This window comes from Desmodus rotundus, chromosome 9 (genome assembly GCF_022682495.2).
Source record: "Desmodus rotundus isolate HL8 chromosome 9, HLdesRot8A.1, whole genome shotgun sequence".
In the NCBI taxonomy this organism is placed as follows: domain Eukaryota; kingdom Metazoa; phylum Chordata; class Mammalia; order Chiroptera; family Phyllostomidae; genus Desmodus; species Desmodus rotundus.
Window position 1 is genome coordinate 103608693 of NC_071395.1, and position 24410 is coordinate 103633102.

At 45.2% G+C, this 24410-nt stretch overlaps 1 protein-coding gene across 1 annotated transcript; it reads right to left on the reverse strand.

Moving 5' to 3' along the window:
- Positions 1-769: 769 nt before the first annotated feature.
- Positions 770-22883, reverse strand: CWC25 (CWC25 spliceosome associated protein homolog). The gene is made up of 10 exons (XM_024573285.4): positions 22558-22883; positions 20233-20405; positions 15393-15629; positions 12410-12479; positions 11198-11325; positions 10491-10554; positions 9445-9647; positions 8959-9057; positions 2412-2573; positions 770-1906 (listed from the first exon to the last, which is right to left on the reverse strand). The coding sequence occupies exons 1-10, from the start codon at positions 22573-22575 to the stop codon at positions 1792-1794; spliced, it is 1269 nt and encodes a 422-aa protein (XP_024429053.1). The 5' UTR covers positions 22576-22883; the 3' UTR covers positions 770-1791.
- Positions 22884-24410: the final 1527 nt, after the last annotated feature.

The following is a 24410-nucleotide window of genomic DNA, read 5'->3' on the forward strand; positions in this document are numbered from 1 at the left end:
AAGGAAGTCCTGCCGGGAAAACCAAGGAACGCCCCCTCGCCCCACCCAAGCGTGGATCTTCCCACTCCCCTGGGTTTAGGGCGATGCTCCACCCGCGGGACACGCCCCTTCCCCCCAGGGCCAATGAGAGGAGGCAGCCGGGAGCCCTGGGTTTTATGAATGGGTTCCGCACCCACCCACCTGCTGCCCCGCGGCCTCCCGCCAAAGGGTCAAGAGACTAATGGCACCTTATGGCACCTGTCCTACAGCAGAGGCATAATCGTCTCATTCTCTGGCTCACTTCATGAAATCCTTGAGTAAACTGCCCACTCTTTGTAAACATAATTCTTTTTGAACCAAAGGTCTTCAGGTATTTAACCCAAATGATGGGCCACATTTCTTTGTGGAAATCTGTAAATTTGGTTCTCAGCACATGGTCGCTCTTTAAACAGTTACAAAAATAAATGTAGCCTTTATTACCACGCAATATAAAATACATAATTAACCCTAGTGCAGGGGAACAGGATGAGGTGATTAAATGAATAACAAGTGTATATGCTACTTTGTCTCTGGGGAAAGAGTGGGTTTTATCTGCTACAGTGCCTGGCATCATAAGCACTCAAAAAAATAAATCCAACTGCATTTTAAGCAAAATTAGGAGTCAGCAGAAAAGCAACTAGCCCAGCTAATGTGTGGGTCAGGAATGCCTAAGAAAGATCCCAGGGGTCAACGAGGGCTTGCGGTAAAAGAATAGAGAAGGTAAAGGAGTGAAGACAGGAGCCTGGTCCCAGAAGTTTTTGGGTTTTTTAATAACTGACTAAAAAATAGTAACAAACAACTCCAGAAAATCTAGAATTACTGTAATAAGATTACTACCTGATAAAAGGGAAGCTGTGAAATAAACAGCTTCCATTTTATTTTAAGAGCCAGGGAGCACACTGGCAACTGGGTCCTGACTCATAAAATCATTTGACTTCATCATTGCACTTCCCACATCAAGACTCTAAGCCATGTAAAGGGATCGATACCCCAGATCCTATCAGTAATCCCAGGCCCCTCCTAAACTAGCCTGATTTGCAGAGGGGAAAAAAAAGCTGACCTACCTTACTGTATTACTCCATAACAAGATACGATGTGGTTCCATTAAAGTCACTTACCACACAAAATATGCTCACAAAGCTAACTTTTTTAAAAAAGCATGTAAAAATTACTGTTTGTACCTATACACACACTATATTTTTACAGTTTGAAAGACAGTCCAATGGGTCAACAGTTCATTTAGAGATTTTTAAATAGTTTCCCCTTCTAGATTCTTTGTCACTCCCTTGGCTCTGCCCTAACCTGACATCATTGTCTCGTATCTACTAAGTCAAACAAATGTTCATTAAACACAATCTACTTTAGTGACTCTGGAGAGGGAGGCTCCTCAAAGGTCCAGTATATACTGAGGCGGAGGGATAGGTGTGCTCACACAGGGGAGAGGGAAGGGGCATAAGAAGAACCACGACCACAGGGAGCAGCCTTTCAGAGCAGGAGGGGTACTCGCACTCAGATGGTCTGGTACCCACCCATTGAAAAGTCAAAATCCACTCTGCACCCAGCAAAAGTTGCTGAGGGTCCCATAAAACTAATCACACTAGGTCTCAAAGGTGCAGCTATTTCAGGAATCAGTGGAGGAGAGTCACTTTGAACAGTGGTGGTTTGGCATCTGTGGAACAAGTCACCTGAACTCTTAACTCTTATAAAGAGAATGGTTAAGGGGTCAGCAGCTTCCCTGGAAAATTCAGGAAAATCAGCAAGAGAGAATGATTTTCATCTTTTCATAAAGTTCTTCTCCAGAGCTATTGAGGTTCTCTGTAGAGAGTAGATATTCCGCTTCACCCGATCCTCCAGGGAGGAGGTAGAGGCACTCTCTAGCTTCATGCGGCTGGAGGGAGAAGACAGACAAATGTAAGTGCTGAACATGTCGACTGGTCATCTGGCAAAGTAGAAGAAACAGGTTGCTAGCCACAAAGAAGAAACAAGCTCTTTTAAGCCCGCACAGATGACTTTCGAGTGACTCCATCTGGAACTCCATTTTTTAAACCAGTTCCAAAGGGAAATTTTATCTTTTTTCAAAAATAGACAAAGCCTCATTGGAAAAACACTTCCTGAGCCATGAATTCTTATTTAAAAGGAAGGCGAAGGAGATTCAATGAAAATATCAATTCCCTTCTCCTCCCCTCAAATCGCAAACATCCTACTCTCAGACCAGAAGCTGGGAGTAGTACCAAAGATGGGCTGGAGGCTAAGCTCCATGTTCTCTCTGCACAGACACAGAAACACGGGAATGAACAGTGTTTGAAACAGAAGAAATGAAGGAACCAGCTGCCCAACTGCAACCTTGGGACCGTAACCATGGAAGCGGTTGGGCAGGAAGTAGGTGCACTCACTGGATAAACTTCCCGTCCCGAGAGTCCAGCTTCTCCAGCCGCTGCTCTCTTTCGTCATCCTTAGCGTGCTTCTTAAGGATGTTCAGTCTCTCTTCTTCCCGCCACTTGGCGTTTTCCATCATCTCTTGCCGTTTTCGCTCAAGTTCTTCTGATGAGAGCTTTCTTTTGAACACAAAAATCATCCTGTCAGGTCTACTTCTCTCCAAGCAACAAAAGGGAACCGCCTCAGGGAGAAGAGAAATCAGGTAGGACCCCAAGTTCACCAGCTCACTGCTCTTTCCACAGTCATGCCCAACCAACTGTCCAACTCAGCATGAGTCTCCTTCCTTCCTAACATCTTGGTCAGGTGGTTTCATTCAAATTTCAAAAATTTAGCGAAGGATTCCACACCCTCATTCAATAATTCAATTATGTATTTTATATTGCATGGTAATAAAGGCTACATTTATTTTTGTAACTGTTTAAAGAGCGACCATGTGCTCAGAACCAAATTTACAGATTTCCACAAAGAACACTATGGCCCATCATTTGGGTTAAATACCTGGAGACCTTTGGTTCGAAAAGAATTATGTTTACAAAGAGTGGGCAGTTTACTCAAGGATTTCATGAAGTGAGCCAGAGACTAAGAGTGATTATTCTGAAATATTAAATACAAAATATTCCAATTGTTTGCTCGACAACTTATAGAACACAGGTGGCAAACACAAGGCCTGTGGGCTGACTGGCTCTCCCACCTTCTTTCATCTGGCCCGGCACCTTGTTTCTACCCAGTAGCAGTGCCGAGCTCTCGCTTAACTGTTAAGGAGTAGGTACATTTACACAGTCCTAAAGTTATATTCAGCCCTTTGAAGGCAACCGCGAGGCTGATGTGGCCCCCGGTGAAAATGAGTTTGACACCCCTGTTATAGAAGAGCAGAGGACTAAGTTATCCACGTGACTACCGACATCTACCATCTACCCACTGGAGATGCCTAGAAATTCATGGGATTATTAAACTAGAAGCCAGATGCCTGAAGAATTTAACTTAACCTCACAAAGTAACAGGTGGGTCTTCTTTCTGAGCACTCACTGCAAATGAAGTTAGGACAAGAAAAGTAGGTGATGAACCAGTGCAATCACTACTTAACAATGTCAGACACTCAAATCCATTGCTCCTCAAATGGGTGTGTGATGTATAGATCCCCTTAAACAGCAAAAAATATTATCAAAGTCTCACTAGTGCCCTGGCTGGTGTGGCTCAGTGGATTGAGCACTGGACTGCAAACCAAAGAGTCGCTGGTTCAATTCCCAGTCAGGGCACATGCCTAGGTTGCAGGCCAGGTCAGGTCCCCAGTAGGGGGTGCATGGGAGACAACCACACATTGATGTTTCTCTCCCTCTCTTTCTCCCTCCTTTCCCCTGCCTAAAATAACTAACAGCTTTTAAAAAAAAAATCACAACAAAGTCTCATAAGGGAGGGGTCTGGGAGCCCAATTTTGAGAAACAAACTTAAGATACCAGAACTAGACATTAATTTATTTATAGTGAAATGGCACACTCCCTTTCAAAACCCCACTAAATAAAATATATAAACCCACAAAGACAATGAGGAAAGGAGAGAACGTGGGAGAAGAGATGCCAACAAGTTGCTGGAAGACAGAGTGGATGAAGGGGTGGTAACTGCTTTAACAAACTGGAGGAAACAGAACCGTAAGTGCCCAATACTAATCAGAAGCAAAATCTAGGAAAGATTCAGAGACTATGGGCCCCAAGTACGCTGGAGGATGGCAGCAAGGCACAGGGCTGAAAACAAAAGAACCAACTTAAAGCCTGCATAAGAGGCAATTAAGACTCTGCTGGGTCCTCTGCCTAACTTGGGGAAGCAAATGACTGCTCCACCAAAGGTCTACAGAAGAACGTCCCAGGGGAGACCCTTCCAGCAGTATCTGAAGAACTAAACCAGGCAGACAGAAGACCAGAAGATGCAGAAGTAGCAGGTACAGCAAAGGAAGCTGGCAGGGCCACCAGGGCAAAAAAGGGACGAAACGTAAGTTCACATACTCAACACTGGGGCTCCCGCCCGTCTTCCAGAATGCCAGCAGCCAGACTTAAAGCCATTGGTCAGACAATCAGAGAATTTTTCCTCTGGGAAATTTAATGGTTCCTGACAAGAGAACCAAAGATACGGATATCTGAGTGTTCCCACCTAAAAAACAGTTCAAACCTAGACAAGCCCTGCCCATACGTAACACAGTGATGTCAGCTTTTTAGTACCTCACTTTTAAATATGCAGAGACGGTGAAATTATCACCAAACATTTCAGGAAAGGCTCTAATACGAAACATAGAGACTGACGCAAAAGGAAAAGAGAGAAGCACACGACTTCTTAAAAATCTGCAATTAAAAAATCTCACTGAGATAACAAATGAAAGATATTACATCACTGAAATGAGAAACAGAGGAGGGTTTTTTAAAGGAACATCAGAACATGAACCAATTCTTAGAAACTAGGGAGAATAAAGAAGTTAAGAAATAATACCAGAAAATTTCCCAGACTGAAAGCCATAGGTCAGATTGAAAGAGGTAAATATTGACCCGAGAAAAAAATGTAAAGAAAGGAAATATAACTTTATTATTCTGCTTGGCAATGAAAAGTATCAATGAACAATATTTATATAATATAGTAACATGAATCCACATACTGATTAAACCAAAAATTGTGATATAACTATAATGGGAAGATGGGGAGAGAAAAACCATGGGACCAGGAGTGTATAAGAACTCACTTACTGTAAGAACTCATTTACCCTAACACTAAGAAAATATCTAATATCTAAAACTGATGAATTAAGAGACCACAATGTATATACATGTATTTTTTTTATTTTTTTAATTAAAGCTGGCAACAGTGAAATAAGGAAGGGCTTAAGATAGAAGAAGCAACAGAGACAGCCTAGGCGAGGCTGCTCTACTCTCTAAAAACAGTCTAAGAAAGTGAACCACGCAGGGCTGCGTGGACTCACTGAGAAGTAAAAGCCACAGAGACAGACAGGAGCCCAGGAAGGACTGCTTTGCACTCGCTGAAAAGTCAGAGAAAAGGGGGCCTTGGAGACAGGTTCAGGGGGTGAGCCCAGGGACCAGCTTCTGCTGCCCATCGCTTTCCTGGGTATAAGTCTTGTGCGGCCCCTTAAAGCTTAGGAGATGCACCCGAGAGGGAAGGAAGGCATGGGTGTTTCACCAATGGGGTTTGGGGACAGAGAGCCAAGTATGTGTATTTTTGGAAATAGAGAGCTGCCAAAGAAAATGCTCAAAAAGCTGAAAGTAGCTGCCACTGGGCAGCATGACTAGGAGTGAGGTTAGGCGAAGTTTTAAGACTTTTTGACTTAAAAAAAATACGTCTGTATTACTGATCAAAACAATCTAAGCACATCATGCCTCCATAATAACAGTAATTAATACAACAATCATAACTCCATTTTCTGTTTCCTACTGCTGCTTTTGTTCTGGGCAATTTATAAGCCCAAAAGTAGGCATTTTAGCCACTTCTGGGGTGTGACCTTATAGTGTTGGGGTTTTTTTTTCAATTTGTTTTGAGCATACTTTTTTTTAAAGGTTTTATTTATTTATTTTTAGAGAGAGAAAAAGGGAGGGAGAAAGAGAGAAAGAGAAACATCAATGTGTGTTTGCCACTTGCATGCCTCCTACTGGGGACCTGACCCAGTGCCCTGACTGGGAATCAAACCAGCCACCCTTTGGTTCACAGGCTGGCGCTCAATCCACTGAGCCACACCAGCCAGGGCTTTTTTTTTTTTTTTTAATAATCTAAAAGTGTTATATCGGCCCTGGCCAGGTAGCTCAGTTGGTTAGAGTGTTGTCCCAATACATCAAAGTTATAGATACAAAGTTGTAATCCCCAGTCAGGGCCCATCCAAGAATCAACACATAAATAATTGTAACAACAGACTAATGTCTTGATGACTTAATGTCTTGATGACTTAATGTCTTGATGACTTAATGTCTTGATGCCCGTCTGTCTGTCTGTCTGTCTCTCTCTCATAGGCCTTTCCCTTTCTCCTTCCCCCAGGCATGTTCTCTCCACCTTTTTTTACCTAAGCTCCAAGGGCTCTTCTTTTGCCTCCGTAACTTGTTTCCTTGAGCCCATGCAGCCCACACAGCTGGCTAACCTTTTCTACCCCTGTGACTTTCTAAATCAACTTTTGCTTGTATTTGAAAAAAAAAGTTCTGTGTTACCTGTAAGAAATTTAGAAAGCACTGAAAGCAATGAAAACTAACATAAATTACCGTATTTTTCGGACTATAAGATGCACTTCCCCCCGCAAATTTGGGGGGGAAATGGGGGTACATCTTATAGTCCGAATGTAGCTTACGGTGGGGGGGGGGGGGTCAGCAGCGGTGGAGCGGGGTTTTTTTCCTATTTTCCTCCTCTAAAACCTAGGTATGTCTTATAGTCCAAAAAATACGGTAAAGAGAAATCCCACAAGGCCCCAAAAATAATTTTAAGAGAAAAAATAGTTTTAGTCTATATAAGAACTGCTTTAAATTGAGAATTACACTGCAAAAGAAAAGCTTCATCTTTTTAGCTGTAAGAAAAGTTGTTTCAGAACACCAATTAAAATATACATACAAAACACAAAAATTTTAAACAGACCCTCAGGTCCTCATAGAACTACCCAGTGTCTCTCAATCTGAGAAACGATTAAATAGTGCTAAGAATGGTTTTACAGCCATAATTTTTTTTTTGTCTTAATTACCATCATCTTAGTTTCATAAAACAACCTCAACTTCCTGGAACACCAAACCAAAACAAAGGGCTGTCACAAAATCCATGCATTCAAGTTTCTGTGTTTTCACTCCTGGAAGAGACAGGTCTGAAGTGCTCTAACTCATTTTAAATGATCAAATTCAACAAAAACGCTAAGGGCAGTAACAAAGACTGACAAGGTAAGACAAATTCAAACGATGACAGGCGGCAAAAGAGACAAGACCAAAGCAGGATCTCGGAAAGCAGAGCCACGTGCTGGCTGCAAGCCGTAAAATACAGTAAAAGGCACAGGCTCGTGAGCATCCGTCCCTAAGTGCGGCATAAATCACAGCACAGCGGAGGAGCTGACCCAGTCGCACCACTAAAAGATTAAATTATGGGAGTATACTCCCTCTGGGAAGGCGGAGAAATATGTAACATACTTTGGGAAGTTGCCAGTCAAATTCAAACCTTTTAAAAAAGTTTCTGGCCCTGGCTGGTGTGGCTCAGTGGATTGAGTGCCAGCCTGTGAACCAAAAGGTCACCAGGTGGATTCCCAGTCAGGGCACATGCCTGGGTTGCTAGCCAGGTCCCCAGCTGGGGGCGTGTGAGAGGCAACCAATCAATGTTCTCTCTCACACATTGATGTTTCTCTCCCTTTCTCCCTCTCTCCCCTTCTGTCTAAAAGTAAATAAATACAATCTTATTTTTTTAATTAAATAAAACTCATGTTTAGTATAAAATAAAAATAAAAAGTTTCTGTTCCCTGGAAACTTAGAGAATCAGGCAATTAATAGTTAAAAGGGACCTGAGGGCCCTGGATGGTGTGGCTCAGTGGATTGAGTGCCGGCCTGTGAACCAAAAGGGCCCATTTGGCCCACCTCTCCTCTAACAACACAGTGAAATACAAGATGTCATAAGCAGGGGTATCCAATCTGTTTGGGGAAGGCCCAACCTGCAGGCCCCATGCAGCCCAGGATGGCTGTGAATGCAGCCCAACACAAAATTGTAAATTTACTTAAAACATTGAGATTTTTTTGTGATTACGTGTCACAATACGTTTAACGTGTGGCCCAAGACAACACTTCTTCTTCCAGCGTGGCGCAGAGACGCCGAAAGGTTGGACACCCCTGCTAGAGTCTTAGTGGTTCTCAGTGTTGGCTGCACGTCAGAATCCCCAAGGAGCTTTAAAAATACTGACATCTGGGCCAGCCCCCAGAGATTATGATGTTACAGGGCTAGGGTGTAGGCGGGCAAAGGAATTCTTTTTTTAAGCTGCCCAGGAGATTCTAATGTGTGGCCAATTTGTCGGGGCAGTAAGAGGAAGTTCACGAAAGTTGCTCATCTCATCTGAACTTCCACTGAGAACAACTGAGACCCAGAGGGAGAGCCTTTCCCGGGCACTGCCTCTGTTCCCGGGGCTGCACACCTGTGTTGCCTGGCCCACTCCTCACCCAGCTCAAACACAGAGTCCACCTTAGGGGGTCTGCCCTCGAGGAGAGCACCCTGTTCCCCTTCCAGCTAAAGTCTCAAGAAATGAACACTCTCTCAAGAAAAGTTTCTCTATGGAAATTTCTATGAGAATTCACGTGCTTATAGATGTCAAGAGAGGGTCAATTAATTTGTCCTTTCAATGTGCCTCCCATGGTATGGAGGTGGGATGGACTGTTAAAAGTTGACACGAATAATTTAAAAAGCTGGTTGGGGCAAAAAGGTGATGTAGCGTGTCCACCTGCCCTGGTTCCGACCCACTCCTGGACTCGGGCCCGCAGGCTCTGAAATTGATCTGTTGGCCTCTCGACTCACCTGGTATATCCGGGTGCATGCCGCCTCTGGTAGGCCTCTTTTTTAGGCGATGGGCTCTTAGTTCGGCCTCTCTCTCTCCTGTTTACCTTAGAGTTGTGCCTGTAACAGACACAGAAGGGCGAGAAGAGAAAAGCTTTTTCAATACAATGGCTTTTTATCATGTCGCTCAAACAACAGAAGGAAAGCTGTTTTAGTATCATAACCCAAATTGAAGAGAGTAGAGGGCAGGAGCAGAAGAAAAACAAAGGCATAAAGGTACATAAGATTTTATATGAAACTCACTCTAGAGATTCCAAATACATAAATATGTAGTTCTAGGGGCCTGAGCTTTACATTGAGGTCGGGGGAAAATGACGTAAAGGGAATAACAAAGCAAAGACATTTGGAAAAATTAATGAACAGATATCACCAAAAGCAAACAACCTGTTGTGACCAGGCCCCCCACCTGCATAGGTGATTGATTCCACAGTGAACTCCCAGACTCACAGTTTGCTTGGCCTCGGGGACCGTGACCTTCTGCCTGGAGACCGAGACCTCCTGTCCCGGGACCCTGCTTCTCGGGCACTCTTCTTGCTGGCATGTCTTGGAGGTGAGGGGGAGGAACTTCTGGACCTGGAGTGATTCTTCCACCCGTGCACTCCCTTTGGCTCGGACATCAAAGGACCCTGGCTGTGGTCCGAGTCCCTGATCTGTATCATCAACGAGAGGAAGCACAGCTACTCACAGGAAAACTCAACCCCTCAGAAAATGCAGTGAAACAAAAGAATGAGTGAGCGCTGAGGTTCTATGAGGAGACAACTGCGTAAACCAACCCCTTCACCGAGAACCGTACAAGCTTAGAAAAGTTATCTTCAGAATTCTTTAAGAGAATGTGCTGCCCTGGCTGGTGTGGTTCAGTGGATTGAGTGCCTGCAAACTAAAGGGTCGCGGTTCAATTCCCATCAGGGCACATGCCTGGGTGCAGGCCAGGTCCCCAGTAGGGAGTGCGCGAGAGGCAACCACACATTAATGTAGCTTTCCCTCTCTTTCTCCTTCCCTCTCTCTCTCTCTCTCTAAGTAAGTAAGTAAGTAAGTAAATAAATAAAATCTTAAAAAAAAAAAGAAAGACAGGAATGTGCCCACCCAACCAGCTTGGCTCTTCACTACAACCTAAGGGGGAGCAAGAGGCAGAGCATGGGAGACAGGACCTAAGGTTAAACACACTGAGGGAGAAGAAGGAATCCAGAGGGATGTACATTTGCCGAAAGTCATCAACCTGTGCACTTCAAACGCGTGCATTTCATGCAAATTATTTGCAGAGGGATGGACAGAATGCCTAAATGCTCCACTGGTGGTTTAGCCTCTCTGCTCCGAGAGCCCAGAGCTCAGGGATGAGGAACTGGCCTGTCCCCAGCAGCCCCGCTCTCGGGGGCTCAAACTCCCTCCTTCCCACATGATGTTTGATTGGCTGCTAAAAATACTCTCTCTCCAAAAAGGCCATCAAGTCGGCACATTCGACAGTCCCATTCCCTCTGAGAAGCCCCCACTCTTACCTGTAAGCCATACCCAGGAACCTTGGACAAAACAGAGGAAGACTTTGCTATCTTCTTTTGAGATCTAAGAGATTAAAACACATTCAGCGGAAAAAGAAAATGCATCAAGGTCCAGTTTAAATCTCTTGTGCTCAAATGTGCTTTCTGCTTCGATGGTGAACTTTCCCACCTCCCAGCTATTACTTGGGAACACGTCTCTCTATTTGGACTGTCTTTGCCAGAAGATGCATCAGCACAGTCATATTTTTTTCCTGTGAAAAATCGTGGGCCCAGCTTTTCAGCCCTAATGCCTGAACACATTCTTCCCTCACCTCATACTGCCATTCCAGGGACTACGAGTGAGTCGGCGGTGACTATGCTGACTACAGAGAAGACACACAGAATGGGCCCAGATGGGCCCATTAATGCATTAAAAAAAATTAAAAGCCTACATAAAACTCGCTCTGTCTTGATGGAATCACAAGCTGAGGTGAAAGTCATGTCCAGGATGTCTGACCAAAGACCTATAGGGCTGCAGGGTCATGCCAAGATCTCCAAAGGAACTCGTGCTAGATGACAAGCTCTGTGGGCAGAGGGCCCGTGTATGAATTCGCACTGAAACCCCAGTATCTGGCAGTTCCTGGCATGGGGTAGGCATTCAGCTGGTGTCTGCGGAATGAGTGAGTAAACGAATCAATGATGAGTGAGGCCTGCCTCCACATGCTCACCTCCCCGAGCTGCGCTCATCCTCACTGCTGCATCGATCGCTACTTGAGCTTCTGTGCTTATGTTTCTTGTGCTTCTTTTTCTTCTCCTTCTTTTTCTTCTTCTCTTTTTTTTCCAGACTCATTTGCAGCTGGAAAATGCCCAGAACATAAACACACCAGATTACTGAGACCCTGTCCGTCCTTCAGAGGGGACTGGGTTACACACACAAACTGTCTGGCTCCAAGCCTCTGGGTCTGCGGGGGGCCAGGAGCTGATCCAAGAAACAATCACATAATATGTCACGTGAACGTTCAATGGGCCTTGGAGGCTCTACCACCTGGTCTCCTGAACATGCCGTCTGACCATGCCTTCCATAGGCATACCCCATGTCCCTCATTTTCTGGAAAATGACATCACGCGGTACTTTCCCAACCAAAAGACATAAATAGAGGAAATCAAGATTAATGAAGCTTGATAAATTAAGACTGCATAAAATCGCCAGGAAAAGGTCTCTAAAAGATAAAACTTTTTAGTCCCAGAGAGGTAGCTCAGTTAGAATGTTGTTCCAAAATACCCCCCGGTTACGGGGTTCAATCCCAGGTCAGGCCACATATAAGAATCAACCAGCCCTGGCTGGTGTGGCTCAGTGGATTGAGTGCCAGCCTGTGAACCAAAAGGTCGCTGGGTTGATTCCCAGTCAGGGCACATGCCTGGGTTGCAGACCAGGTTCCCCAGTGCGGGACGTGCAAGAGGCAACCCCACACTGATGTTTCTCTCTCTCTTTCTCCCTCCCTTCCTTGCTGTCTAAAAATAAATAAATAAAAATCTTAAAAGCAACAACAACAACAACCAATGAATGCATAAGTGGAACAACAAATTGATGTTTCTCTCTCTCTCCCTCCCTTCCTCTCTCTCTCTCAAGTCAATTTTTAAAATTTTTTTAAATTTTATTTATTTATTTATTTTTTACTTTTTAGAGAGAGGGGAGGGGACGGAGAAAGACAGGGACAGAAACATCAATCGTTTACCTCTCATAGGTGCCCCCGGGGAATCAAACTGGCGACCTTTCAGATTGTGGGATGATGCCCAACTAACTGAGCCACACCAGTCAGGGGGAAAAAATTTTTTTAAGGCATTCTGTTTTCCCTCTCATGACGAAAGAATAAATAGAGAGAAATTCTCACGTTAAGTATCTAAAAGATACTCCTGATGCTTATGTGATACCTACTTACCAATTCTTTGATTTTCTTCATTTTCACAGGATTGTTTAACACCTCTCTTTTTTTCTCTTCCTCCTTCTTCCTAAAGAGAGGAAATTATAAAAATCATAACAATTTCTTTTAGAAAGATTAAGTCACTCATTCTACTCTTCACAATTCTATGTAACAATCTTTTATCAAAATGCACGGAGACAGGCCCTATCGTAAAATCTACGTGATGGTGCGGAAGCCAGAAGTCTTCCCCAAATCGGCATGAGGGAACCAGGGAAGCCTGCACTGGTTCCCCGTCCTGCAAGAGAGTTCGGTGTGCGAGGCTTCACACGCAGCGCATCCCAAATGGTCGAGCAAATAAGTGGGTGTCATGCTGTGTGTCAGTCGGTTGCTGGGTAACCGGCTGGTTGTAACTTTCTAATACAACACCCGCTGCTTGGCATAATAACGGCCTGGGAAATCAAGAGAATGGATTCCTCTTCCAAGCAGCTGTACTCTCATATATTGTTCATAGGTGGGCAGATGGCTCGACCTTTCTGGAAGACAATTTGGCAACACTTATCACAGCCTGCGCATACTCTTTGGTCGTGTCACAAATTTGTGATTTAAGGAAATAAGGAAGGAAGGATGTTCATTATAAAGGTGTTCATATTATAACAACAAAAATTTGGAAACAAGTTAGGAATCCAACAAGAAAGTATTAATAAATTATGGAATATACATACAATATAGACATAAAAATGATGTTATAGGAATACAGTTAGTGGCACAGAAAGATGTCCCTATACAAGATTAGGTGAAAAAAAGCAGTTTATAAGACACAACATTAGAACACCAGTGTTCACAGCAGCATCATTCGCCATAAGCAAAAGGTGGAAATAAGTCCATCCACAGATGAATGAGGAAACAAAATACACATTGTGAAACATTGTCCAGCCTTAAACAGGAAGGAAACCCTGACGCATGCTACAACACGGAGGAGCCTTGAAGACTCCATGCTCAGTGAAACAAACCAGTCACAAAAAGACAGAAACTGTATGATTTCACTTATATGAAGTTCCTACAGTAGTCACACTCATAAAGACAGAAAGGGGAATGGCGGTTCCGGGGCTGAGGGAGAGAGAGTGTAGGGTAATGGGCAGAGAGTTCCAGTTCCAAAGATGAAGAACTTCCAGACACTGGCTGCACAACAATGTGGACATACGTAACACAACTGAGCTGCACACTTAAAATGATTAAGATAGTAACTTTTCAAAGATTTTAATTATTTATTTTTAGAGAGAGGGGAAGGAAGGGAGAAAGAGGAGAAGAAAAACATCTGTGTGTGTGAGAGAAACATCCATCAGTTGCTGCCCGCATGTCCCCAACTGGGGAGCTAGCCCGCAACCCAAGCCATGTGCCCTGACCAGGAATCGAACCAGCAACCTTTCACTTCGTGGGACGATGCCCAACCAACTGAGCTACACAGGTTCAGGGCAAGATGGTAAATTTTGTGTTACGTGTATTTCATTACAATTTTTTTTTAAGATTTTATTTATTTATTTATTTTTAGAGAGAGGGGAAAGGAGCGAGAGAAACATCAACGTGTGCTTTCCTCTAAAGCACCCCCTACTGGGGACCCGGCCCACAACCCAGGCATGTGCCCCGACTGGGAACCAAACTGGCGACCCTTTGGTTTGCACGTCAGCACTCAGTCCACTGAGCCACACCAGCCAGGGCTCATTACAATTTTTTTTAAAGCAGATATTCTGATACATGCGAAACAAGGATGAAGCTTAAAGACACTGTGCTGCAAGAAATGAGCCAGTCACAACAGGGCAATTACCGTATCACTCCACTTACATGAGGTAACCAGAGCAGTTAGTCACATATAGCTACTTTCGCAGAGATGGAAAGTAGAGTTGTGAGCCCTGGCTGGGCGGGTCAGTTGGTTAGAGCATCATCCTGATAAGCCGAGGTTGCAGATCTGATTCCCAATCAGGGCACATACAAGAGTCAACGAAGGAATGCCTCAGTAAGTTCAACACCAGGTTGATGTCTCTGTCCCTGTCCCTGTCCCTGTCTCTCCCCCTCTCCCCCAAAATCGGTAAGTTAAAAAAGAAAAAGAAAAAGAACGTAGAATTGCGGTTGCCAGGGCCTGGGGGAGGGGGGAGGAGGGAATGAGGAGCTCCTGTTTAAAGATTATAGGATTTCAGTTTGGGAAGATGAGGAGTTCTGGAGGTGGACGGTGGTGATGGTTGCACAAGAATGTGAATGTACTTAATAGCACTGAATGTAGACTTAAAAATGGTTAAGATGGTAAATTCTGTTCAATATATCTTCCCACAATTAATTAATTAAGAAGCTAACAAAACAGAAGAAAATATTTGCATATACATATCTTTACTATACAATATTTTTACATATACACATGCAATACCTTCAATATATAAATAACTTTAAAATAATTTTCAAATGGAGAAATATAATAAACATTTTCAATGTTCAACCTTATATACTTGAAATAAAATATTGCAAATTAACTCCCCCCCTGAAAAATATGTGCAGCACGATCTCATTTAGCCCCCAATATGCAGCTACTTTGATCTGTTACAGATTAGGGTTTCAAGGGAAATTCTAACTTGTCTTTTGAAAGAGTTCTGCTGCAAAAAAAGGACGGGGGTGAAGAAAGAAGACCTGTTTACCCACCTAGCCAACTCTATACATATCTCCAAATTTCTAAGAAGCTGCTAGCCTTTCTCACCTTGCTTCTACCTCCTATTTTTGCTTAAGGGTCAACAGTAAATGAGTAAATCTGGTCTGGTCTAGTCGGGGCCAGCCCACTTGCCAATATCTTCCGGATGGCCTACACCACACACCCTTAATGGAGCCTCCTTCCCAACACCGTGAAACCCAAATGGAGACAAATCCTATCACGTGACGGACAAGAGCTAAGAGGAAACCAGTGGTGAAGCGACAGGCTCTATGACATCTCTACTAAGCACCTCCAGACCATCATCAGTACCTGATGATGAAGAGTGGGTCCTCCCGGATCTTGCTGGCCATGTCAAGAAGGGAATTGGCACCTGACGGGGCAAAGATCGAGCCTGGGAGGAGTCCTGTCTCAGAAGAACAGCCTGCCTCCTTCTCCTCCATCTTCTCGAAAACGTATTTGTCAATGGGGCGCCCCAGCAAGTACTCATCCCGGTTCACCATCCCACCGGGGCCCTGGTACATCCAGTCCAGTTTTTCTTCTTTTTTCCTAGTTCAAGAAAAAGAGAAAAGGAAAGGAAATGGTGACTCCTGCAAACCCACACACAAAACCTGAACACAAGGGAGGGAGAACCACAGCTGGTCAGAGCAGGGCCTATTCTGCAGGCACGTGGCACGGGCCAAACATGGCACCTCCCACGGCACACGGGAAGAAGTGGAGCTCACCAGCATGAAGCTCACCATGCAGTGGGCAGACCGTTTTCTCCACCTAGTGCAATTTATGGGGGAAACAGTGTTCCTCAACCCGGGGCACGGGCCTCGGCTTGGGGCTTCCCACGTCTCCTCTACAAAGTCTTTATATTACCCTTTCATTTCGAGGACAACCTGACACAATAAGCATATTCTGGATCACCTCGTTACCAAGGGCAACTTCAGTGACCACGTATGCAGTTGTGGTCACTGTGTTTTGGGGCTTATTTTCATATCGGCACAAGATGTTATGCTACATTTGAGGAGATAATGAAAAAGTAAATTTATACTTTCAAGCCAAAAGCGGTGGGCCAAATTATGTCACGGTATCGTGCCAAACAAACAGTCCCCTGTGGCTCTGACAGGAAAAAAAGGTGAGAAAACAGAACCCGCACACAACAGACAATGCAGGCGTGCTGAATCCGTGAGGGCCTGCGTTGAAGCAGCCAGGACCACACTCACACTGCAAGTGGCAAAGTGTTTTTATGAAAACAGTATTATCTATAATATTTAAGTGAATGTTTTTTGAATATGACTTGTTTGTTTTATTAGTTTGTTTATTTTTGAGAATATATAACAACTGTGAGCATAAAGAATGTCTTCCTGCTTACATCTTTGGGCATTTTCTTTTTTAAAATTTTATTTATTTATTTCTACAGAGAGAGGGAGGGAGAAAGAGAGGGAGAGAAACATCGATGTGAGAGAGACATTGATCGGCTGCCTCTGGTACACGCCCCGACCAGGGACAGAACCTGCAACCCAGGCCCGTGCCCTGACCGGGAATGGAATGGGCAACCAATCGCTTTGAGAGCAATGGGCAACCAACTGAGCCACACCGGTCAGGACGCGTCTTCAGACGTTTTTAATAAGAATAACCTAAACCAAGCCCTGGCGGGGCAGCTCAGCTGATTGGAAGTCATCCATACGAGGCTGCGGGACCGATCCCCTGGTCAGGACACACACAAGAAGCAACCGACCGATGTATAAATAAGTGGAACAACAAACTGATGTTTCTCTTGCTCCCCCTTCCTCTCTCTCTGTCTCTCTCTCTCAAATCAATAAATAAAAAAAAGGTTTGGAAAGAATAAACCAATAACATCAGGTCATAACACTTTAGATATTAGCCCTATTAAAAGGATTGGTTTGTCCCCTAACCGCTGTGGGTCAGTTGGTTGAGCGTCGTCCCTCCCACTCTTTCTAAAAATAAATAAATAAATAAAATCTTAAAAAAAAAAAAAAGACAATGAAGGGATTATGCCTATACATACCTGACACTAGTGACAGGGAAACTGGGAATAAATATTCATTTTTTCATTTGTAAACATTTTATTCATCTGTAAACATTTACTCAGCATACTTCCTATGTGCCAGAGAGATGAGTAAGGCCAGAAGGAGGAAAAACATTCAGGCGACTGAGATGCTCACAGGTTACTTACTGGATGCGGCATATGGGTTAATAAAGTACCAAACAGTACTGATGAGAGCTAAGCATGTGTTGAGGTGACTCCGGGACCCTCAATGCAGAGCTGCCTGATAGGCAGCTGAATACAGAGACACAAGAGTTCGGGTGGGATAAATTTTGGAGTCATCAGCATGAAGTAAACCAGGTGCCAGAGGAATGAAGGGGCTCTCAGAGGGAGAGAGAAGAAAGGAAGAAGAGCGATAGGCCATGCGGGGCAGGACCAGTAGAAGCTACGTAAATGCAGGAAAAAGAAGAGACGGTATGAAGAGATGGGAGGACCAGGAACCTGGAGGCTAAGGAGCAAAACGTTAGTGGGAAAAAGGAACTGGGTCAAATACAGAAGAAAGGATATGAAAACCTAAGACAGACGCTTCTACTATATAAAGTAATATTCTCATGGCTCTATCTAGTCGTAAAAAGATTCAACTAGCATCAGTCCTACTCAGCCCTCTGGGAAGAGAACATGTTGTACAGTTGAGATCCAGGCCACAGGACTTGTCCTTGTCCCACCATTACCCCGCTAGGCAAGCATGCTAGCTACTTCTGCGCATGTCCATATCCTCACGTGTAAAATGGAGCGAGTACCTGCTATCTCTCTTTGTTACTCTACTTTTTAAGTGAAAAAATATTTGGAGTAAAAGCCGTATGAAAGCAAAATAATCTATAGATTTTTGTCATTGCTATCATTAAGGATATGGACCGAGTTCTCAATCGAGGCTGCCCATTAGGACCACCCAAGGAGCTCTTAATATATACAGATGCCGTGACCCACACACTCCCCGCTATTCTTAGGGAATCTGCTTGGGTGGGAATCACTCCCATTTTATTTAATCTTCCATGAACACTCTAACGTGCAAGGGTTGAGAAACACTGGTACAGACCGCTGTCTGGAAAACACAGTACCCTAACATCATCAGTAAACATTAAAGCAACACTCACTATTGCAAAGAGGGATTTGGACATCCAGAACAACAGGCATGCTATTAAGGTTTCCATCTGTCCTGAGAGATGCATTTCCAACACAGAAAAGATTATCTGAACAATGGAACTGAATTGTTAGATAGTAAAAGGTTTTTATTGGGATTTTAGAGGATAAATTAAAGGCCTGACACTATGCAAAGAACTATACAGTCTAGATGGACAAGCAGATCATCTCAATACATCTGCAAGTACAGATCAAAAAAAACAGGATCTACATGCTGACCTTTGTGTTTTACAACGTTGGAGGACATGTGAGGGAACAAAGAATAAAAGGATATGAAATCATCTTCCCACCTGCAACAGACAAGCAGGCCTGCGGGTCAGCCACAGCGCAGGTGCTTCCCTCCCAGCGCGGAGACCGTACTCTATACACTCCAACCCCATTCACCAGACTCTGCAAAGCCCAAGTTTCTGATACATCGGGCATGTGATGTCCAATGCTTTGTTAAATAAAAATTTCAAAATAATTTTTTTTACCTTTGGTTAGTGGGAAAATGAACTCTTATGACTAACGGGTAGTCCTTCTAAAAATTGGTATGTTTTAAAATCAAGGGTTCACAAACTCTGACACTTCACACGTAACAATGTGTGTTCACTTTATAAGCTGCCCAGGAATTAATTAGAATGTTTGACATTTATTTATATTACATTATAATGTAAAGTATATAATTTATGTAAAGTACATAGAGTAAAATAATGTGTATCTGGGTAAAAAAAAAACAACTTTCATTCTCTTCTCTCATTTTACATATTAATTCCCTAAATATATATATATTTTTAAAGATTTTATTTATTTTTTTAGGGAGAGGAGAAAGAAGAAAGAGAGGGAGAGAAACATCCACGTGTGAGAGAAACACGCCTTTCGCACAGCCCCAACTGGGGACCCGGCCCACAACCCAAGCGTGTGCCCCGACTGGGAACCGAACTGGTGACCTTTCAGTTGATAGGCCAGCGCTCAACCCACTGAGCCACACCCGCCAGGGCCCTGAATATATTTGTAAATTCTCAAACTCCATTTGTTTTGAAACACTTCAAATTTCACACTTAAGTCAGAACGGCATTGTCCCCAATTTGTTCATCTGAAAAAATGTAACTGTCATCCTGCCCAAGTTCCATGGCCACTTCCATGAACTGCAACGGGGTCACACACGCACGCACGCAACCCTGGACGCCACACACCTCTCGTCACGGACCTGTGAAGGGAAAGCCCTGCACATCCAGTGGGGGCGCAAGCTGCACGTCGCCCTGGAGACTTGCCCCTGAGGACATAAATGAGGGCAACGACAGGAGAGTACGCCATGCTAGTCTCCCCGCGGCTTTTATTCAAGTCCGACTTTAGGAATGCGCTGCATAGCTTTTGTTTTTTATTCTTCCCAGAACACACTTACTCCCACCTCCTTTTGCAAGATGGGTAGGGTAATTATTATCTGCCACTCCTACCCTATAGTATGCAGGAGGAAACGAGGAGGGTAAAACCGAGTGGGACTGTCCATGGGCACACGGCTTTTACTGACAGACACACCACCCACCTCCTGAAATGAGCCTGCAACACGCAAACAAACCAAAGCAGGAACGGGCCCTGACCCAGACGGAGAGGCACGGGGTGGCAATCACCCCCAGCCGTGGTTATTTGCCAAGCCTCTACCGTGAGCTTGGCCTACACCAAGCCCTTTACACGTTATCTCATTTGATTTTCAACACACCCTAGAAACTGGGAGCTCTCACTCTCTTGGGTCTCCTGAGGTAACCCCGGCTCCCAAACGCACCCCAAGTTACATGGCTAGGCTAGGACATGCCAGGCCAGCCTCAGAGCCCAGGTCGGTCTGACTCCAAACCCGTTCTCTTAACCAGCTATCGTGCAACAACCGGAGGGTGCACCCGCAGGCCAGTCCCGCAGTTCCCTACACACCAGGCCAGCCCCAGGGCCCACTGCCCACCGCACCCTCAGCTCCTGGCTCACTTGACAGCGCCAACATCCTCCGCGTAGCGCTGCATCTCCTCCCGGGCCCTCTCCTCCCGCAGCTCCCGCTGCAGCTCCTCGATCTTCTTCCGCTCAGCCTCATGCTTCTGCTCAGCCTTCCACACTTTCTCCACATTGCGGAGTGTCTGCGGGTGCCAGCTCTTCTTCAGATTCTGGGGTAATGCAGAGGAGAGAGAAAACCATTCAGGGAGTGTGTGGGAGGTAAGTAGGTAACTGGCCCTGCCTCACCCACCCCTCCCTACCCTAATCGGGCCACCGCAGGCCCGTGTAAGGGCAAGGCAAAGTTAACGACGACATGGCTGGCATCCGATATTCTCTCACACACCAGGGGGTTTGGTTCGAGTACATAAAGCTTCAGGATATACAAGGCTCTTCCTTCCTGAATTCCCTTCAAATACTTTTAACCTGAAATGTATATGAGTCTGTCTTCCATTGGTCAAATAAGGGCTGGTGATGACAATACAGGAGGAGTAGGGTGGGGAGATGGAAAGGCACGGACTCTGAAAAGCATCTTTCATTCTTACCAACACTATCTTTTCTTCCCTCAGTTCACTTGGTCTGCCTTACACTTGCGGAGTTTACAATCCCACCTAGTACCTCTTTCAACCTCCCTTCCCAGGAACTTCCCCTTCACCCTCAAGGAAGGCTTCTCCTCCCCATTCTCCCCAAGAACCACTGCTCTGGCTTAGCTTCCCTGAGTCGGGGAGGGTTTCTTCTGGAGAAAGTGACGTTTAAGAACAATTACATGTTAGCCTAGTAATGTAGAAAAAGGAGAAGAAGGGGTTAAGATTTCTACACAGAAGGAACAGCACACAGAGGAGAAAGCCCAGTGGTGAGAGAGAAGAGAGCACAGATAATTCACTGTGGCTGGAGGCGGAGTGTAAGCTGATGGACAGGGGGCTCAAGATAAAGCCAGCTGAGAAAGGAAAGACTAAGGGCCTGACAAACCATGTTAAGGGGTTGGACTTACTCAGCTGACAGCAGGAAATACTAAACAGTCACATGCAGGTGAGAGGCACGAGTAGCTCTCATGTGAAGAATGGACTGGAGAGGAACAAGACTGGAGACCAGGAGACACGTTAAGAAATCTAAATGAGAAAATGTACACAGGTACCTAGCACGTGGGAAGTGTTCAATCAGTGAGGCCTCCCTCTTCTTCCTTTTCTCTCTGCCTTCTTGTCCTTCCTTCCCCCTTGTCAGCTCTTCCAGTCCTTCTTCCTTCCTCCTCACCCCTCCACTGCCTGCCAACCTTTTCCTACTGGTCCCCCTCTCCCCCCTTTAACATGGGTGACTTTGCTCCGCAGGGAACACTGGCAATGTCTGGAGACATTTTTGGTTGTCACAACTGGGGGAGAAGGTGGTACTAGCCGCTGGAGGCCAGGGATGCTGGTAAACATCCTACAATGCACAGAACCACACACACACACACAAAACAAAGACTTATCCAGCCCCAAATGTCAATAGCACGGAGGCTGGGAAACCCTGGATTAGAGCTTTGCTGTTCCTAAATGCAGTTATCTGAAGAATACACTAAATTCGAGGAAACCTGATGGAGTATTGGAATTTATACTAATCAATGACACCTAACATCTGACAAACTAATACAGCTACTGGACAGGTGACTAAATGGATCTATTTGCTGATTCAATTAGCTACCCTTTCAAAGGTTAGCATGTTTTTGATCTTGCACCATACCCTTGTGGGTCACTGCCCTGTTTGGGACCCTAGCCCCCTAAACATGAACTATACTGTTTAAGAGAAATTGCCACTTAACTTATATTAAGTGCTATAAATTCAGAAGAAAGCTCTGACACTACAGATCAGGATGTTGCATTGAAGAAGAAATGGAAAAGGGTCCCCTTCAGGTTTGAAATGGATCCCAGGACAGGGCTCAGAGGAAAGAATGGGGGCACAAGCCCTACTACAGCCCAGGACATCGCTCGAAACTCCTAGTTGAGATACGGCAATGTGTCCCAAGACAAGATATACAAAGTAATGAATACCTGCGTGGCCCGTCCTCCTTTCCGCCCCGTGGTTCCAACCCCCGTCCCCCGGGCTTTCCTAGAATTTCCAGTCTGGATGGCCCCCGCCAACAAGCACACAAACACCACCTGCCACCCTTGGCGACACACCTGGCAACGCCTTCCCAAGTCTCCGCTCAATCCCTCCGTGGCCTTAGCGATCTGTCCCCTCCCCTCGAAAGCAAGGCTTCGTTGACAAGGTTACCCACTCCTACCCCCACCGATTTCCAGCCCCAGCCCCAGCCCGTCTCAGTCCTCCTCAGCCGAGACCTCCCTCACTTACCAAGTCTCCGCCTCCCATGATGGTGGAGACGTTTCCTCACTGAGTTGACCTGGAAGAGTCAGGATCGAGAGAAAACGTAGAGAAATAGTTGACATGCGACTTCCCCAGACCTATTCTGGGGGGACCACCAGGTGCCACAGTCACTGCCGGACCTAAAGCCCACTTCCGGGAGGGCGTCCTATTCTCACAACGGAGTCGCGGGGCGATGACGTTATACTCTGGCGCTGCGTAGCAGTAGCGTCAGTTTAGTTTCGCAATTTGAGGGGTTGAGATCGCGGGGTGTGTAGTCTGGTCTAGCACCCCACCGTGTTGGCACCACACCTGGTGTCCCGAAAGGTTTGTTTAAATGCCGCGGATCTGGTCAGTTACATGCGGACGGGCCTCGCCCAGCGTTCGGTTGCCATGGCAGCACGCCCCGGCGTCCTCCTCGGGCCAGCACTCCGCGTCTCCTGGCGAGGTCCCAGCTTGGACCAGCTTCCGCCTCCTCGCCCCGGTTTTCCAAACAGCTTCTTAAATCCTCACTCTCCTCAAACCTCGACGCAGCGCCTACTCCCCTAAGTCAGACCTAGTTTAGGGAGATATGGAAACAATCTAACCGGAATTCCATTGGCTACCCAGCACCAAACCTTTGAAATCTGCCAGCTTCACCATTTGCTTTTCCTTAATTAGCGATGGAAGAGGCGTCCCTCCTGTCTAAGGCTGGCGGTTCTCCCACTCTGGATCCCACACCTCACTTCTCGGCTTCTTCCTGTCTCCTGTATCTCCGTCAGTATTTGCTCTTGGTCGTCAGATTTTAGCTACACTCAATTGATCCTTTAAAAAAATTAAAAAGGCTCATCTCTCCCCCAGCTGCTGCTGACACTCTGCTCCGTTCCAAACTTGAAAAGAGATGTCTTCACTCAGGAGACAAGATGCCTCCACTTCATCCCCTGCTTAACCTCGTCCCTTCACTTAACTATTCTTCCCATGATCTTTAGTAACCCTCCCCCCCACACACACACACTGTATTTAAGTCAAGGGACACGTTCATCCTCATGTTGATGACCCTGAGGCTTCGGTGTTGAGGACCACCGCCTCTCTCCTTACGAAAACACCTGTGGCTTGACCCTGCACACCAGTCTCCAGATTCCCCTTTTCTTCTCTAGACCCTTCTCAGGGAACATGTTTCCCACCCCCCATCATCAAGCATCTTAGGTTCTGTCTTAGGTCTTTTCACACATGGCGCTCTTCCTGGAAGACCTCATCTATTCACAGGGCTTTCAGTTATCATGTATGTGCTGATGAATTCCAAATTCAGTGAATCCCGTCATATCTCTTTGGCTTAAAAGAGATAATAGCCAGGGTTTTAAGCCTGGCTATTAGGCATTTTCAATTAAATATCTGGAAGATGCTAAAACTGGACTCATTCTCTCCCCTCTCCCGACTCCCCCAGTCCAATTCTTTCCTCCCCTATTACCACCATTCTGGACCTCTCCCTCATTGTATATGAATTATATCAATAAAGCTTTTACTTCAAAGAAAATCGGTACCACTTGACATAAATAGAATGGAAAGTTAAATAGAATATTATTGAACCCTAGCTAGATATTTTTGATTTAAAGAGGAGAGAGTTCAGAAATGTTAGAGAGCTGAGATCAAATAAAACTTTTCCCTTAAGTTATTCAGGAATGAAAAAGGATTGAAAAAGGGGTAATTTTTTCACTCTGCGGCTCAGTGGTTTTTTGTGTGTGTATGACCTGTTTGCTAGCTGATGTCAAATTGCTTTTACCTGCAGTACCCATCCCGCACTTCAGACAAAGTTAGGAACAAAATGTGAAGCCACAGTACAGCACTGGAGTGTGGCATGGTCTCCG

What these genes read in the sequence shown, in the direction of transcription:
- CWC25 (XM_024573285.4), bottom strand. An exon ending in GATGAGCGCAGCTCGGGGAG is followed by an intron (nt 10,555 to 11,197) that starts GTGAGCATGTGG and finishes TTAATCTCTTAG; the next exon opens with ATCTCAAAAGAAGATAGCAA. An exon ending in CGGGACGGGAAGTTTATCCA is followed by an intron (nt 1,907 to 2,411) that starts GTGAGTGCACCT and finishes TTCTCCCTCCAG; the next exon opens with CCGCATGAAGCTAGAGAGTG.